Below are 12,457 nucleotides of genomic sequence, written 5' to 3' on the forward strand. Positions count from 1 at the left end.
ACTTTGCCAGACACCTCCCATTAACCCACGTTCCATATTGTCTTCTCCCCCCAAGATACATTACACTGGTGAATGAGTGCTATATCGACAACAGAACTTTTAATTGGCACAGAACCTGTTGCACGGAGACGTCTAACAAAACACCGCAAGCGTTCTTGCATCCACGTCCTCGTCTTCCCCCTGACAACACCAGTCTCTGCTGCTGTGCTGCTGCTGGACTGAAGTCTGTGTCATCCACCTGCGTGCTGTTGCAGCACAGCAGCGGGTAGTGACCGTGTCCTGTCAGCACCCCAGGACAGATGCCAGCATCACACTCCCCCCCCACCCCCAAAACAACCACTGCTTTATCTTTGCACTGCATAGTTTAAAACCATCGCTTTTTTTTCGCGACGGGTGGCTTTCTAAGTAGCAAAGTTGCCCAAGATGGACTCCAAGCGAGATAAAGAGCAAGGTAAGTTTGTGATGGATAGCTTGTTGCTACGTCGCTATGCTAGCCGCTAACGGTTTAGTGCTAGCTAGCTGCGGCTTCAGCTAAAATGTAGCTAACAATATCGTTCGTGACACGGCATTTTACGTGTGTCACCATTATCAGAGGGGACATGATGAATTACCTTTTCATTAAATAACCCACCCACTTTTATCTAGCTGAATCATCCTCGTGAAATCACGCAGCCTCTGGTAACGTACAGGTAGCTACTAACGTTAGCTGACATTTACAAGCTGTCAAGCTAAGCTAAAACATCACCTTTATGTATGTGTGCAGGTGTTGACAAATTGCGAGATATGGAGATATTTGGTGGCCCAACTTAAACGACTGCCCCCTCAATATTGTAGTGGTGTTATAGTACCCTGTCTGCCAGTCGTTATATCATTTACATATAAAGTAAATGCATAAACTAATCTGGGTTAATCTGAAAATAGACCACAGCATAATGCTTCTTGTCAGGGATTCAGTGTTTCATTTGTTCAGGCTCATGAAAGAGTTTTCGTGTAGTTAGGACTGATTCTGCCTCAGGACATTTAACCCAATATAACCTCCTCCTCAGTTGTTATCATGCATGCATGCAACTAATACCATCACAGAACAGCAAGGCTGCCTTTAGGTGCTTCTCTCTGCAGCTGACAGAGGGCCAGATATGAAATTAACGGTCTGTTGAATTTGGTATTCACTATTTAGAGAATGCGGTTGCGTGGGCTGTTTGGTCGTTTCACCCTAAACAGAGCAGACACAATGCTTCCAGCATTCTGCTTTTGCAGCGCTGACTCACAACTGCGATTGTTGTTGCATGTACAAGAATAGAAAACAAGTGTAACAGGTTCGTTATGCTGCAGTCTTATTTCTCTGATTCTTTCAGATGCAGACTGTGACAAGGTAACCGCTGTGCTGCTCAAGTCGCGTACAGGAGAATTTGATCTGGAGTCAATACTGTTTCTCAAATTGAGAGGACTTGGTAAGATTTAATTAATACATCTACTATTTAAACGTTCAAAAGTGCATTGATTTTCATTTGTTTTTATATTATTGTGTCTAATGGTTATTTGTATGTCTTGCAGGAATACACGATCTTGGCTGCCTTGGGGAGTGTATGAATTTGGAGAAGCTAGACCTCTCTGGAAATAACATCACAAATATAGCTCCTCTGGCATCTCTTCGGCTTCTTTCTGTGCTTAGTTTGTCTGCCAACAGGATTTCCAATTTAGGTAAGACTTCAGGAGCAAAATCTTCTTTATTTTCATGCTGTATGTTCACTTATCAATGTTTTTTCTATAATGCAATGTTATTGTTTTTGTACTTTCAGAGCCCCTGCGCAGTTGTGATAGTTTACAGCACTTAAACTTGGCTGGTAATATCATATCCAGGTATAACCATATGACTATTAACCAAATGCTTACCCTGGAGGAATAGCAATGTGAATGTCACATATTACAGCATTGATCAAATAGTGTACAAACAATTTAAGCTGACTTTGCTGTTAACATAAACACATAAATCATCTCTAATCTGTTTTGTTTTTCAACAGCATTGAGAACCTACACTGCCTTCAGCCTTTGAGAAAACTAGAAAACATACGTTTTAAAGACAATACTTACAATTATTCTAATCCAGGTAATTTTTTGTGTGACTTTATTTAAAAATATCCTCCTGATGGATAACAAATCTTGAGCTCACAGTGACTTTCTCTATGCCCAGTGTGCAGGAACGTAGCATATAGAAACATAGTTCTTGAGATGTTCCCCAACATCAAGGTGCTGGATGGTAAGACTTGTTTTCTTTTAGTCTTTTGCATAACATTAACACTTAAACTCTGTTTACAAAATGTTTTTTTTGTTTTTTGTTTTGATTTAATTGTAGGTGAAAGAGTAGTCGGACGTGGGAGTGACTTGTACCAATTATGCAAAGACATTGACGATACCATCAAAGGTACATGTGGTAATTGTTTTGTTATTTATGTCATGACTGGTAACGTGTTATTACATGCCATTCATCAGATCATAATCAGTTGTTGAACGAAGTATTCATTTTACTAACTGCACAATTTCTTTCTATAAATGTCTAGCTGGTTTATACAAGAATGGACAGCTTGTTGAACGTCCTGATTGCAAACCATGGGTGGAGGATAATTATTGGGAGATAAAAAGATCAAACAATGCCATTATTGAAGAAGCCTACAAACAGTTTAATGGTAAGATTTCTTTTTTCTTTTTTTTTAAGAAAAGTGTTACATTTGATATACTGTTGCCAGTCAACTGACCTATATTGTGTGTTTACAGTGTGGTATCCTATGTAATCACTGACCTATATTTATTTTTCTTTAGATGTACTTCATGAATGCAGACTCCTCAACAATAGAGCCACTCATGTCATTTCACAAACTGAAAGATCCATGAGTCTGAAGAAGCAGCCAAAGCAGTATGCTATCTGAGTTGGGCTATTTAGCTTTTTTGTTGTAAGATATACCATGGCTAATGTACTGTAGGTTTTTTCAAATTACGAAGCTGTATCCAAATGCTTGATCGGTATCCTTGCCAGACACACATGCTTACTGTTGCAGTGTGAGGTTGTTGAAATGTTATCTCATCCTATGCATTGCGTATCGGACGATACATATAAGTGGTTTGAAAACCTTTCTCCATACTGACACCCCTCAGTTTGGTTCAAAGATGTCTTTACTTGCACAGTGTGCATTTTGTACCATGCTGTAGCCTGCATTTATGCTGATAGATATGCTGCTTAAGAATTTATATAAGTTTTAATAATTAAGAGCTTTTTCCCATTTTGCATTCCTGGATTATTTGGGGAGTTAATGTGTCCCATGCTATAGGCTTTCTTTGTAATGTGAATGTTTGCAAAACTTGATTGAATGGTTATGTCAGCTGTTTCTACTTGTTTTATACCATACATTGTATTGTGTACAACCAACTTTGCAAATACAATGCTTATAAAGGTGTACGTGATCTCTTTGATTTTTACTCATATCTACTAAGTCTTCTTTGGAACGACTGATGCTGATACTTGGAACATACGCAGCTAAAGAAATTGCATGTTGATGTGATGTGTCAGATGCAGTCCTCTGCCGCCACCTCGTGGTGGTTCTGCAAAACTTACACGACAGTTACTTGAGCAATCTGAATTAATTTGACTTCCATCTATTATTATTTTTCTTTTTTTTTCATTATGTGGTATTGTTTTATGTACTCGAGACACGTACATGAAAGTCAGTCCCCTAAATCTCATTGCTAATCCCGGAAGCAAAAACACGGAACCAAAATAAGAGCAGAGCATATCATGTCGTTAACGTTGCATTAGGTGTAAAATTGATGAGTGTTATAGATTTAATTGAACATAAAACAAAGTTGAACGCTGCTACTACAAACTATTTGAAATGGTCATGATCACGTTAACAAATGTGTGATTTTATTTACTAAGGCTTTACTTTGGTAAATTAAAAAAACGGATATCCGCTTTGCATTCTGGATCGCTTGACGGCTGCTGCTGTTGCTGGTGCTGCATCGACCTTGGCTAGTAAAAGATGGCAGGGAATGCGTGGAGGTCAGCGGTATGTACGGGGAAACGATGTCAATCATTCATAAGTATTGCACCACACGCATGACATTGTGTTTAAATTGATCAAGTAACGCTAGGTCGACAGTGAAAGACTGCAGGCTTACTAGTAACCTTACATACCAATTTAGCTAGGCGCTAATGCTACTTGCTTGTAGTTGCTATAGCAACCTGACTCTTGACCGCTGTTTCGCTAGCTGGCTAGTTAGCTAGCATTTTACAAGGTGATTTCGTTTAATTGCTAGATGCTTTCTTTTATAATACATTGTTGTAGAAGTTAGTCTAAAGCTCACGTGAACAAATGTAAAAATGGAATGTCCCTCATCTACAGATTCTTAATCTACTAAAACAGTGGGGTTTGTCGCTCAATGGCAAGGATAAAATCAAGGCTAAGGAAGTAAGTTAAGCGTTAACGTTACGTTTCAAAACGATGGTTATCCTTGTTGCGTTTGGAAAAGAGCTAACCCTAGCAATCTCCCTCCGCAGTAATAATGCTATTCAAATCTGGAATGGACATTTTGTTTTACCAATTCGTCCGGACGCCTTTGCTACTGCATGTCAATAATTTCTGCAATTCAACTGAGCAAAGACACCATAATGCAATTTACTGTAAGCTGTCAGTTGTGTTTCATAACAAAAGGGGACCTCTTGCCTCGTTTTTCCTATTGTTAATCTATATTGCTCTCATTTGGGGTGATGATGTTTATTATCAGTCGTGACAAATTGATTTATTGATGCATTTATAGCATTACAACACAGCTAACTTGCCATTTAACAAGGACGGACAATTCCTGCTGTTAATTGGATCGAGTCTCCTTACAGAAAGTTTGCAAAGTGCTCCCAAGTCCTACCTACCCATCCACCCATCCATCCATCTATCTCCATCCATCCATCCATCTATCTCCATCCATCCATCCATCTATCTCCATCCAGACATTTATCTCGGTTTCATGTAATCGTGCTGCTTTTCATGTTTAGATAAGTGAACAACATTGCTCTGTTTTTAATGGTTTCCCCTATTGTCACGTACATACAACAGAACAGTATTTGTGACTGTATTTGTCAGGTCTCAAGGGTGGTTGGAGCTTTGAAGAACGAGACTCCCAGGACGTTCACGCGTGGAGTATGTATCTTTCCTATAGAGCTACACAACAAAAATTCTGAAGATTTTTGATGTAACTTATTGCTTGTGTTAAACTGTGACTCTGAAGTACATACTTATTATTTGTTTCATTGCCTGATATGTGTCTTCGTTCTGCCTCACAGATTAAAACTGTTACTTTAATCCCTGGTGATGGAATTGGTCCAGAGATCTCTAATGCTGTCATTAAGATATTTGAAGTAGCCAAGGTTAGTACTGTCACAGAACAAAACATCATTGTTCTCCAAAAACTTTAACCAGCAAAATTATGTTTTAGGTTGCAATAGATAACACTTTATTTCAATTACTACCAGCACTTAGTCATGAAAACATTAAATCATGAAAACAATTAAAGTCTTGAAAAAAGTGACATAATGTAAACTAATCTAGTGATCTATTTATCTAGGCTCCCATTCAGTGGGAGGAGAGAAATGTTACAGCCATCCAAGGGCCCGGTGGAAAGTGGATGATCCCCCCTGATTGCAAAGAATCGATGGACAGGACCAAAATTGGCCTAAAAGGTAACCGGTTTAATTATGACTAAAACAATTTGTGTTTGAAAAAGCTTTATAAAGTGAGTGACTGATACTTTACTGTTCATTCCAAACACAGCACATTGGTTTAGATCTCACCCCTTAAAAAAAGAGTTTCCTTTTTGTTTTGGCAGGTGAACTACTAAATTATTTTGACATACTTAACAATCTACAGGTCCTTTGAAAACACCAATAGCTGCTGGCCATCCCTCTATGAACCTGCTGCTGAGGAAAACCTTTGACCTCTATGCCAATGTGCGCCCCTGTGTGTCCATTGAGGGCTACAAGACCCCCTACACTGATGTGAACCTGGTCACCATTAGAGAGAACACTGAGGGAGAATACAGTGGGATTGAACATATTGTAAGACCCTTTAACAGATTGATATATATTTTGTTATACTTCACACATTTTACCTGAATGTCTCATGGATTTGTATATTTTCAGATTGTTGATGGAGTTGTACAGAGTATTAAGCTCATTACAGAGCAAGCCAGCGAACGCATCGCAGAGTATGCATTTGAATATGCCAAAAATAATCAGAGGGCCAGTGTTACTGCGGTTCATAAGGCCAATATTATGTAAGTTTTATTCAGTACGAATTACTTGAAGGAATGTGTCTTTTTAAAGTGTACTAAAAAATTAATGGTCTCTCCTCTGTTGACATTTTTTATAGGCGCATGTCTGATGGGCTTTTCCTACGAAAATGCAGAGAAGCTGCTGAAAAGCACAAAGATGTGAAATTCACAGAGATGTACTTGGATACTGTGTGCCTTAATGTAAGTCCCAATAGCTTTAGTTAAGGATTAGTTTACTGTGTATGATGTTGTTGAAGTTTTGCATATTCTACTGCATTCTAATGCATGTTCTTATAGATGGTACAGGATCCCACACAGTTCGATGTATTAGTGATGCCAAATTTGTATGGAGACATCTTAAGGTAAGTAACCATCTTAGATCCTGAACCCGTTGTAGTAATAAGAGATAGTTTCACCATTGTTTTTGTCCCTCAATAAAATGAACCAAAAAGCACATATTTACATACATATTTAATTGTTCAGACAGCACAGTGAACACACTACACATATTCTCGATACACGAACATGCATTTACACACTATTGTATATTAAATTATGTCATCTTGTTTAATGCACATATAGAAATGAGTTGGAACCAAGCAAGTAATGCAGACTGTGGATTCAACCAGAAATATTCTAACAATGACAAATTCAAATAAGCAATTTAATTAATCAAATCAATTGAAATCTCAACTAAATACTGTAGATATGATGGCAAATTTGTGGTGATGATGAGTATAAGCAAATTGCACTGACGTGGTCTGCATTAGTTATAGACAATGTTTCTGGTATGTATGTGAAATCAAGCTATCAAGGTCAATGTATATGCACAAGAACAAATCTACAGATAACTGTATATGTCTACCATTACAGTGATCTTTGTGCTGGACTGATTGGAGGTCTTGGAGTGACGCCTAGTGGAAACATTGGTGCTAACGGTGTCGCCATATTTGAGTCGGTATGTTCTATTTATACCCATTTGTCTGTTTTTTTTTACTTCTCAGTGACAATCAAAGTACATATTGCACAGTAGAAGCTTGTGATGTGTGATGATTTGAATAGACTTGCGTTTATATCGTGCCTTTCTAGTCTTCTGACCACCCAAAGTGCTGTACACGGCAACCCAAATTAGGATCACATGCTAGTCAGCAAACAACAGGGAAACTATGCAACAAGATATTTGCCTTTTGAGATGTTGCCTTAAAAGAGGAAGACAAATAAACCCTTTACAGAGTGCAGACCTCCTTTGTGTCCAAGAGTTAGCTAAGACACACCAAAGTGTCTTACCTTTTCAGAAATATGAACCATGATGATTGATTGGGATTCATTTCTCCTGTCAGGTTCATGGAACGGCCCCAGATATAGCAGGAAAAGACATGGCCAACCCGACCGCCTTGCTGCTCAGTGCAGTTATGATGCTGCGGCACATGGGCCTGCATGGCTACGGCCAGAAGATTGAATCCGCCTGCTTTGACGTCATTCGAGAGAAAAAGGTAATCTACTTTTCAAGAATAGAAGATATGCTGTGTTGGTTTTGTGTTCATGTTTTAATTCGCAATGATTTTGTCATCCATCAAGGTTCTTACAAAAGACCTGGGAGGAAACTCAAAATGCTCAGAGTTTACAGAAGCAATATGTCAACGAGTGCGGGATCTGGACTAAAATGATACTCTTGAGACCACGAGTTAATTATTGGGGTCTTTGTATCCCATGTCACGTTGTACCTGCACAGCTTAAACCATAATATGTATTTTAAAAAAGACTCAAGAGTGAGAAACTCTAAATGTTTTATTTTCTCTGCACAGTCCTAAAACTCTGGTACAACAGTAATTATATATGTGATATGCATTTTATGTCCTAAACTATTTAATCTATGGTGGATATTGTCTATTTATTGGCTAAATTGGCACTCTTGTCTTATGTACTTGACGCTGTTATTTTGACATACGAAAAGATCCGTAACCTCCATGATCACTTGAGAAACACTTAAAACATTTGTCAACAAGTCAAGCTCTTAAATTATGCTTGTGGATATAGTTCACATTCATGAAAAGAAATCAACATAATCAGGCTTCTGTAATATGAAACATGCAGATGTTTTGCACGTAGTCTTCATGTTGTACTGTTTATCATGCTGCAAATATCATGAATGTATAAAGAAAAATAAATATTACAATGACATCAGACATGCCAGACTTTTTATTTTGTGTTGTGCAAATGAGCTGTTTGGCATAACCCATGTCAATGTATAAACTATATACTGAATACCCCATAATTACACAAAACACTGTGAAAGATCCCATGGCTTTAAATACATTAAGGATACTCCATTTATTATGTTATATTGTCCATTGATCAATGTTCTGCTAAATTACAGGTCTTCACTTCATTTGTTCTCCCTGGTTTGTTACAAATCTCTCTGACAAGAACAACTTTAAATGACAACTAAATGTTCATTCATGTCCGTTTATTCACAAAGATAGTTGTATAACATGACATCACATTAGATATGGTTAATATCAAGAATACAGCATACCATTTTCCATTATCTGGATAACATGTAATAGCAGATTGCCTTCAGTGTTCAAAGCATTGACAAGAATGTCCTCTTGACCCCAATGAACATGGCATTCACTGCTTCCTCTGTGGAAACAGGAGGGCACCCTGACATTACATGACTAATAACAGGAACAATGCACCCATGTGTTCTGTGCAGGACAACATGCAATGGTGGGTAGTGTGAGCTGGTGACCTGAGATATGCAAGTTTCTCACAACCCTGACGTACGAGAAACCCTCTTTGTCTAAATAAATATATATTTTTAATTGAAACTCATCATTCACACATTAAAGTAAAATCCAAATCAGATAGCCTACAACACTTTACACTTTGACTAAGTGAGTTACATCTGATATATTTGAGTCTAGTTTTCCAAAGGTTGATGATTTGGGTTTTTATGTGTTTTTATATGAGCTGCCTTACAATACCCTTCTGATATTATAGTCCCTAAATGAAAGAAAGACCTTTCTTTCCATTTTGTTTTAAAGTTATCTAACTGTCTTATGTAAAAAAAAAAAAAAATGTACATGCAATTAACCCTAATTACTAAATGTAATTTTGTGGTACTTGTACTTTTCTTACGTTTTTCCATTTCTGCTACTTTTATACTTCTGCTTCACTACTTTTTAAAGGGAAATAGTGTAGCCTATCACATCAATATATTACCCCCTACCCCTCCCCTCTCTCCCTCAGGTCCGACGACACTTCCGGCCACTCGCCTTTTCGCAGCTCTCCAGAAAGTTCTGCAGTGTGAAGCGTTTATAAGAACCAGCCATCTTCCTTTCCCAGCCTGAGCGGAACTCCAGCGAACGCTAGTAGGGTAGTACCATTGTCTGAAAGGTAAGTACCCTATTCCGTCATTTGAAACACCATTTAGCTGTACGGCTAATAGATGCTAACAGTTCCATTCAAGCTCAACGTGTAAGCTAGTAATTTAGCTAACGTGGAATTGACGTTTAAACCACACGTGCTGCGTTTCCTCGCATTATCCCTTCGAGGCTTAACGCCACGCAACTCTATTCTAGCAATCGGTAACGATTTGTTTAAGTTTTTCGGGCGTTCAGGCTCATGTGAACTCTCATTTAGCTTGGGTACGACGTCGTTAGCTAACGTTGAGTTTTTAGATTTTGACAAGAGGCTAACTTGCCACGCTAACTGTAGCATTCTGATCTACCGGTATACCTCGTTGCTAATCTGTTTCTGGTTTGTTTTAGGTTGTCACCATGGTTCACGAAACCGGCTTCTACGATCTACTGGGTGTCAATCCCAAATCCTCCCAGGAGGAACTCAAAAAAGCCTACAGAAAACTCGCGTTGAAATATCACCCCGACAAGAACCCCAATGAAGGAGAAAAGGTAAGTTAGCGCTAGTGGCATGTAGCTGCGATATGCATGCAGCTGTTTATGGGGGTCGTTAGAAATGCCCTTTCTAATTTTACACTGCACGCCCCGTGGAACTGCCCCACCGGGAACTTTCTGGAATGATCTCCCAGTTCCTCTTTTTTGGGAGTGTAACGCTGACGTTACAGGAAGATTAGCCCTTCTGACACTGATTTGTTGAATGCACCACAATGTCAAGACGTTGTGGAATGCGAATCAAATTAAGGAAGTCGAAAATATCTTAACGCTCCAGGGCTCATTTAAGCTGATTGAATTCGGGGAAGCACTTTGGATCTGAAATATTACAGATACCAGCCATCTGCACATTCATCATCGTAACATATGCTGATACACCAGTAATCCTAAAATGTCCGAACTAATGAGTCATTATCACTAAAAATAGGAGTGCATTGATTAATTATTAAGAACACTTTAAATGCAGTATTGCTTTCAAAAACGTTTTTGTTTTTTATTACCATAGTTCAAGCTCATATCTCAAGCATATGAGGTGCTGTCAAATCCAGAGAAGAGATCTTTGTATGACCAAGGAGGTGAACAAGCTATTAAAGAGGGAGGCATGAGTGGAGGAACCTCCCCGATGGACATGTTCAACATGTTCTTTGGAGGTGGAGGAAGGATGCAGAGAGAGAGAAGAGGTAAGGGTTTGAGTGATCTAGCAGTAGGTTGTTTTATATATTCAAATACCCACAACTTGCATAACTGTTTGTGCATATATGTGCTTTTCCTGTAGGGAAAAATGTTGTCCACCAGCTTAGCGTCACACTGGAGGAGATGTACAAAGGCAACACCAGGAAGCTTGGACTTCAAAAGAGTGTTATATGTGATGAATGTGAAGGTAAAAAATTGTTTTTTTTTTAATCCCAAATACAATGAGAATGGATCACAAAAAAGTTCAGTAAACGGCATTCTATTTGTACAGGTTATGGTGGTAAGCAAGGTACCTTGGAGAAGTGCTCAACTTGTAAAGGAAGAGGGGTACAAATAAAGGTGCAACAGATTGGGCCAGGCATGATTCAGCAGATCCAAAGCATGTGTGCAGACTGCCAGGGACAGGGTGAGAAATTCAACTCTAACGATCGCTGCAAGAACTGCAATGGACGCAAAGTAGAACGCAAGAAAAAAGTTCTTGAAGTTCACATCGACAAAGGTATGTTATCCCCCCCCCCCTCCTGTGAGATGCTTATGTTTTATCATTAATGTTAATATTTTGCAACACAAACTTAACTGAAGATGAACGTGTTGTGCAGGTATGAGAGACGGTCAAAAGATTTCATTTAGTGGCGAAGGCGACCAGGAACCTGGATTGGAGCCTGGGGATGTGATTATTGTTCTGGATCAGAAAGAGCATTCCGTGTTCAAGAGGAAAGACAATAATTTGACCATGAAGATGGACATCAAACTTGCTGAGGCTCTGTGTGGTTTCAAGAAGACCGTTCAAACATTAGACGACAGACTGCTCATTATCACCTCACACCCAGGTAGTCGACTGAGATCAGCTTGTCTTTACCGCCGTCTTGTCTGGTAGACAGCATTTGTAATTAAAACGTTTACATTTTCAAATCAACAGGTGAAGTAATCAAGCATGGTGACATCAAATGTGTTCAGAACGAGGGCATGCCACTTTACAAGGAACCTTATGAGAAGGGACAGCTTTTCATTCATTTCCAGGTAAGATACACCGAACACAACATTTCATTTGAGTGTGACAGAAATCTGGATTTAATGTTTTATAGAGAATTTTAATTTCAGCTAATTGTAATTCATCCTGCAGGTGGAATTTCCAGAGAAAGACTGGCTTCCAGAGCATCTCATGTTCCAGCTGGAAAGACTGCTGCCTCCCAGGGAGGATCTAGAGATTAGTGATGAAATGGAGGAGGTGCAACTCTGTGAGGTAGATGTGCAGAGACAACAGAGAAGTGGCGGCGGTGAAGCTTATGATGAGGACGAGGAGAGTCCCAGAGGTGGAATGCAATGTCAGACGCAGTGATCATTTCAAAAGAAATCCGTTGTAGAGCATGTGCGTTTTTGTTGTTGTTGGATTTTGATTTATTTCTAAACATGCCTTTTTTATGTTGTTTTTCCAAGTAATACAAACCAAATGCATTACATTGTTTTATGGTTGCCAAAGCCACTTTTGAGCAACTATCCTGGTTCAGTAATATGCAAGTTTAGTACCCATTTCA

The 12,457-nt window shown here is 38.9% G+C and overlaps 3 protein-coding genes across 4 annotated transcripts; all 3 read left to right on the top strand.

The window, feature by feature from the left end:
* The first annotated feature begins 166 nt into the window (after positions 1–166).
* lrrc61 (leucine rich repeat containing 61) lies at positions 167–3,465 on the top strand. Its single transcript, XM_084018551.1, has 9 exons — positions 167–451; positions 1,356–1,451; positions 1,555–1,701; positions 1,800–1,860; positions 2,022–2,107; positions 2,192–2,257; positions 2,354–2,422; positions 2,559–2,684; positions 2,818–3,465. Exons 1-9 carry the CDS (start codon positions 424–426, stop codon positions 2,922–2,924), a joined length of 786 nt encoding a protein of 261 aa, XP_083874677.1. The 5' UTR covers positions 167–423; the 3' UTR covers positions 2,925–3,465.
* Positions 3,466–3,969: 504 nt separating this feature from the next.
* On the top strand, positions 3,970–8,501 carry idh3a (isocitrate dehydrogenase (NAD(+)) 3 catalytic subunit alpha). Of its 2 annotated transcripts, XM_084017521.1 has the most exons (12): positions 3,987–4,058; positions 4,395–4,460; positions 5,130–5,186; positions 5,330–5,413; positions 5,611–5,725; positions 5,913–6,100; positions 6,185–6,318; positions 6,414–6,516; positions 6,613–6,677; positions 7,189–7,273; positions 7,656–7,808; positions 7,894–8,501. In XM_084017521.1, exons 1-12 carry the CDS (start codon positions 4,032–4,034, stop codon positions 7,975–7,977), a joined length of 1,161 nt encoding a protein of 386 aa, XP_083873647.1. In that variant the 5' UTR covers positions 3,987–4,031; the 3' UTR covers positions 7,978–8,501. The 2 variants fall into 2 exon arrangements, with proteins under 2 accessions (XP_083873648.1, XP_083873647.1); XM_084017522.1 differs by lacking the exon at positions 4,395–4,460 and having other exon boundaries at positions 3,970–4,058.
* A 1,076-nt stretch (positions 8,502–9,577) lies between these two features.
* On the top strand, positions 9,578–12,388 carry dnaja (DnaJ heat shock protein family (Hsp40) member A). The gene is made up of 8 exons (XM_084018152.1): positions 9,578–9,714; positions 10,089–10,229; positions 10,735–10,909; positions 11,005–11,109; positions 11,194–11,421; positions 11,522–11,752; positions 11,842–11,942; positions 12,046–12,388. The coding sequence occupies exons 2-8, from the start codon at positions 10,098–10,100 to the stop codon at positions 12,259–12,261; spliced, it is 1,188 nt and encodes a 395-aa protein (XP_083874278.1). The 5' UTR covers positions 9,578–9,714; positions 10,089–10,097; the 3' UTR covers positions 12,262–12,388.
* The last annotated feature ends 69 nt before the right edge of the window (positions 12,389–12,457 follow it).

Source organism: Eutrigla gurnardus (genome assembly GCF_963514095.1).
Source record: "Eutrigla gurnardus genome assembly, chromosome: 9".
Lineage (NCBI taxonomy): Eukaryota > Metazoa > Chordata > Actinopteri > Perciformes > Triglidae > Eutrigla > Eutrigla gurnardus.

Excerpts from the sequence above, each read along its gene's own strand:
- lrrc61 (XM_084018551.1), top strand. The coding sequence starts at position 424 with ATGGACTCCAAGCGAGATAAAGAGCAAG. Across the intron at positions 1,452-1,554 it reads TCTCAAATTGAGAGGACTTG|GAATACACGATCTTGGCTGC; the intron begins GTAAGATTTAAT and ends TATGTCTTGCAG. Across the intron at positions 2,108-2,191 it reads TTACAATTATTCTAATCCAG|TGTGCAGGAACGTAGCATAT; the intron begins GTAATTTTTTGT and ends CTCTATGCCCAG.
- idh3a (XM_084017521.1), top strand. The coding sequence starts at position 4,032 with ATGGCAGGGAATGCGTGGAGGTCAGCG. Across the intron at positions 5,726-5,912 it reads GACCAAAATTGGCCTAAAAG|GTCCTTTGAAAACACCAATA; the intron begins GTAACCGGTTTA and ends AACAATCTACAG. Across the intron at positions 6,517-6,612 it reads TGGATACTGTGTGCCTTAAT|ATGGTACAGGATCCCACACA; the intron begins GTAAGTCCCAAT and ends ATGTTCTTATAG.
- dnaja (XM_084018152.1), top strand. The coding sequence starts at position 10,098 with ATGGTTCACGAAACCGGCTTCTACGATCTACTGGGTGTCAATCCCAAA. Across the intron at positions 11,753-11,841 it reads CATTATCACCTCACACCCAG|GTGAAGTAATCAAGCATGGT; the intron begins GTAGTCGACTGA and ends TCAAATCAACAG. Across the intron at positions 11,943-12,045 it reads AGCTTTTCATTCATTTCCAG|GTGGAATTTCCAGAGAAAGA; the intron begins GTAAGATACACC and ends TTCATCCTGCAG.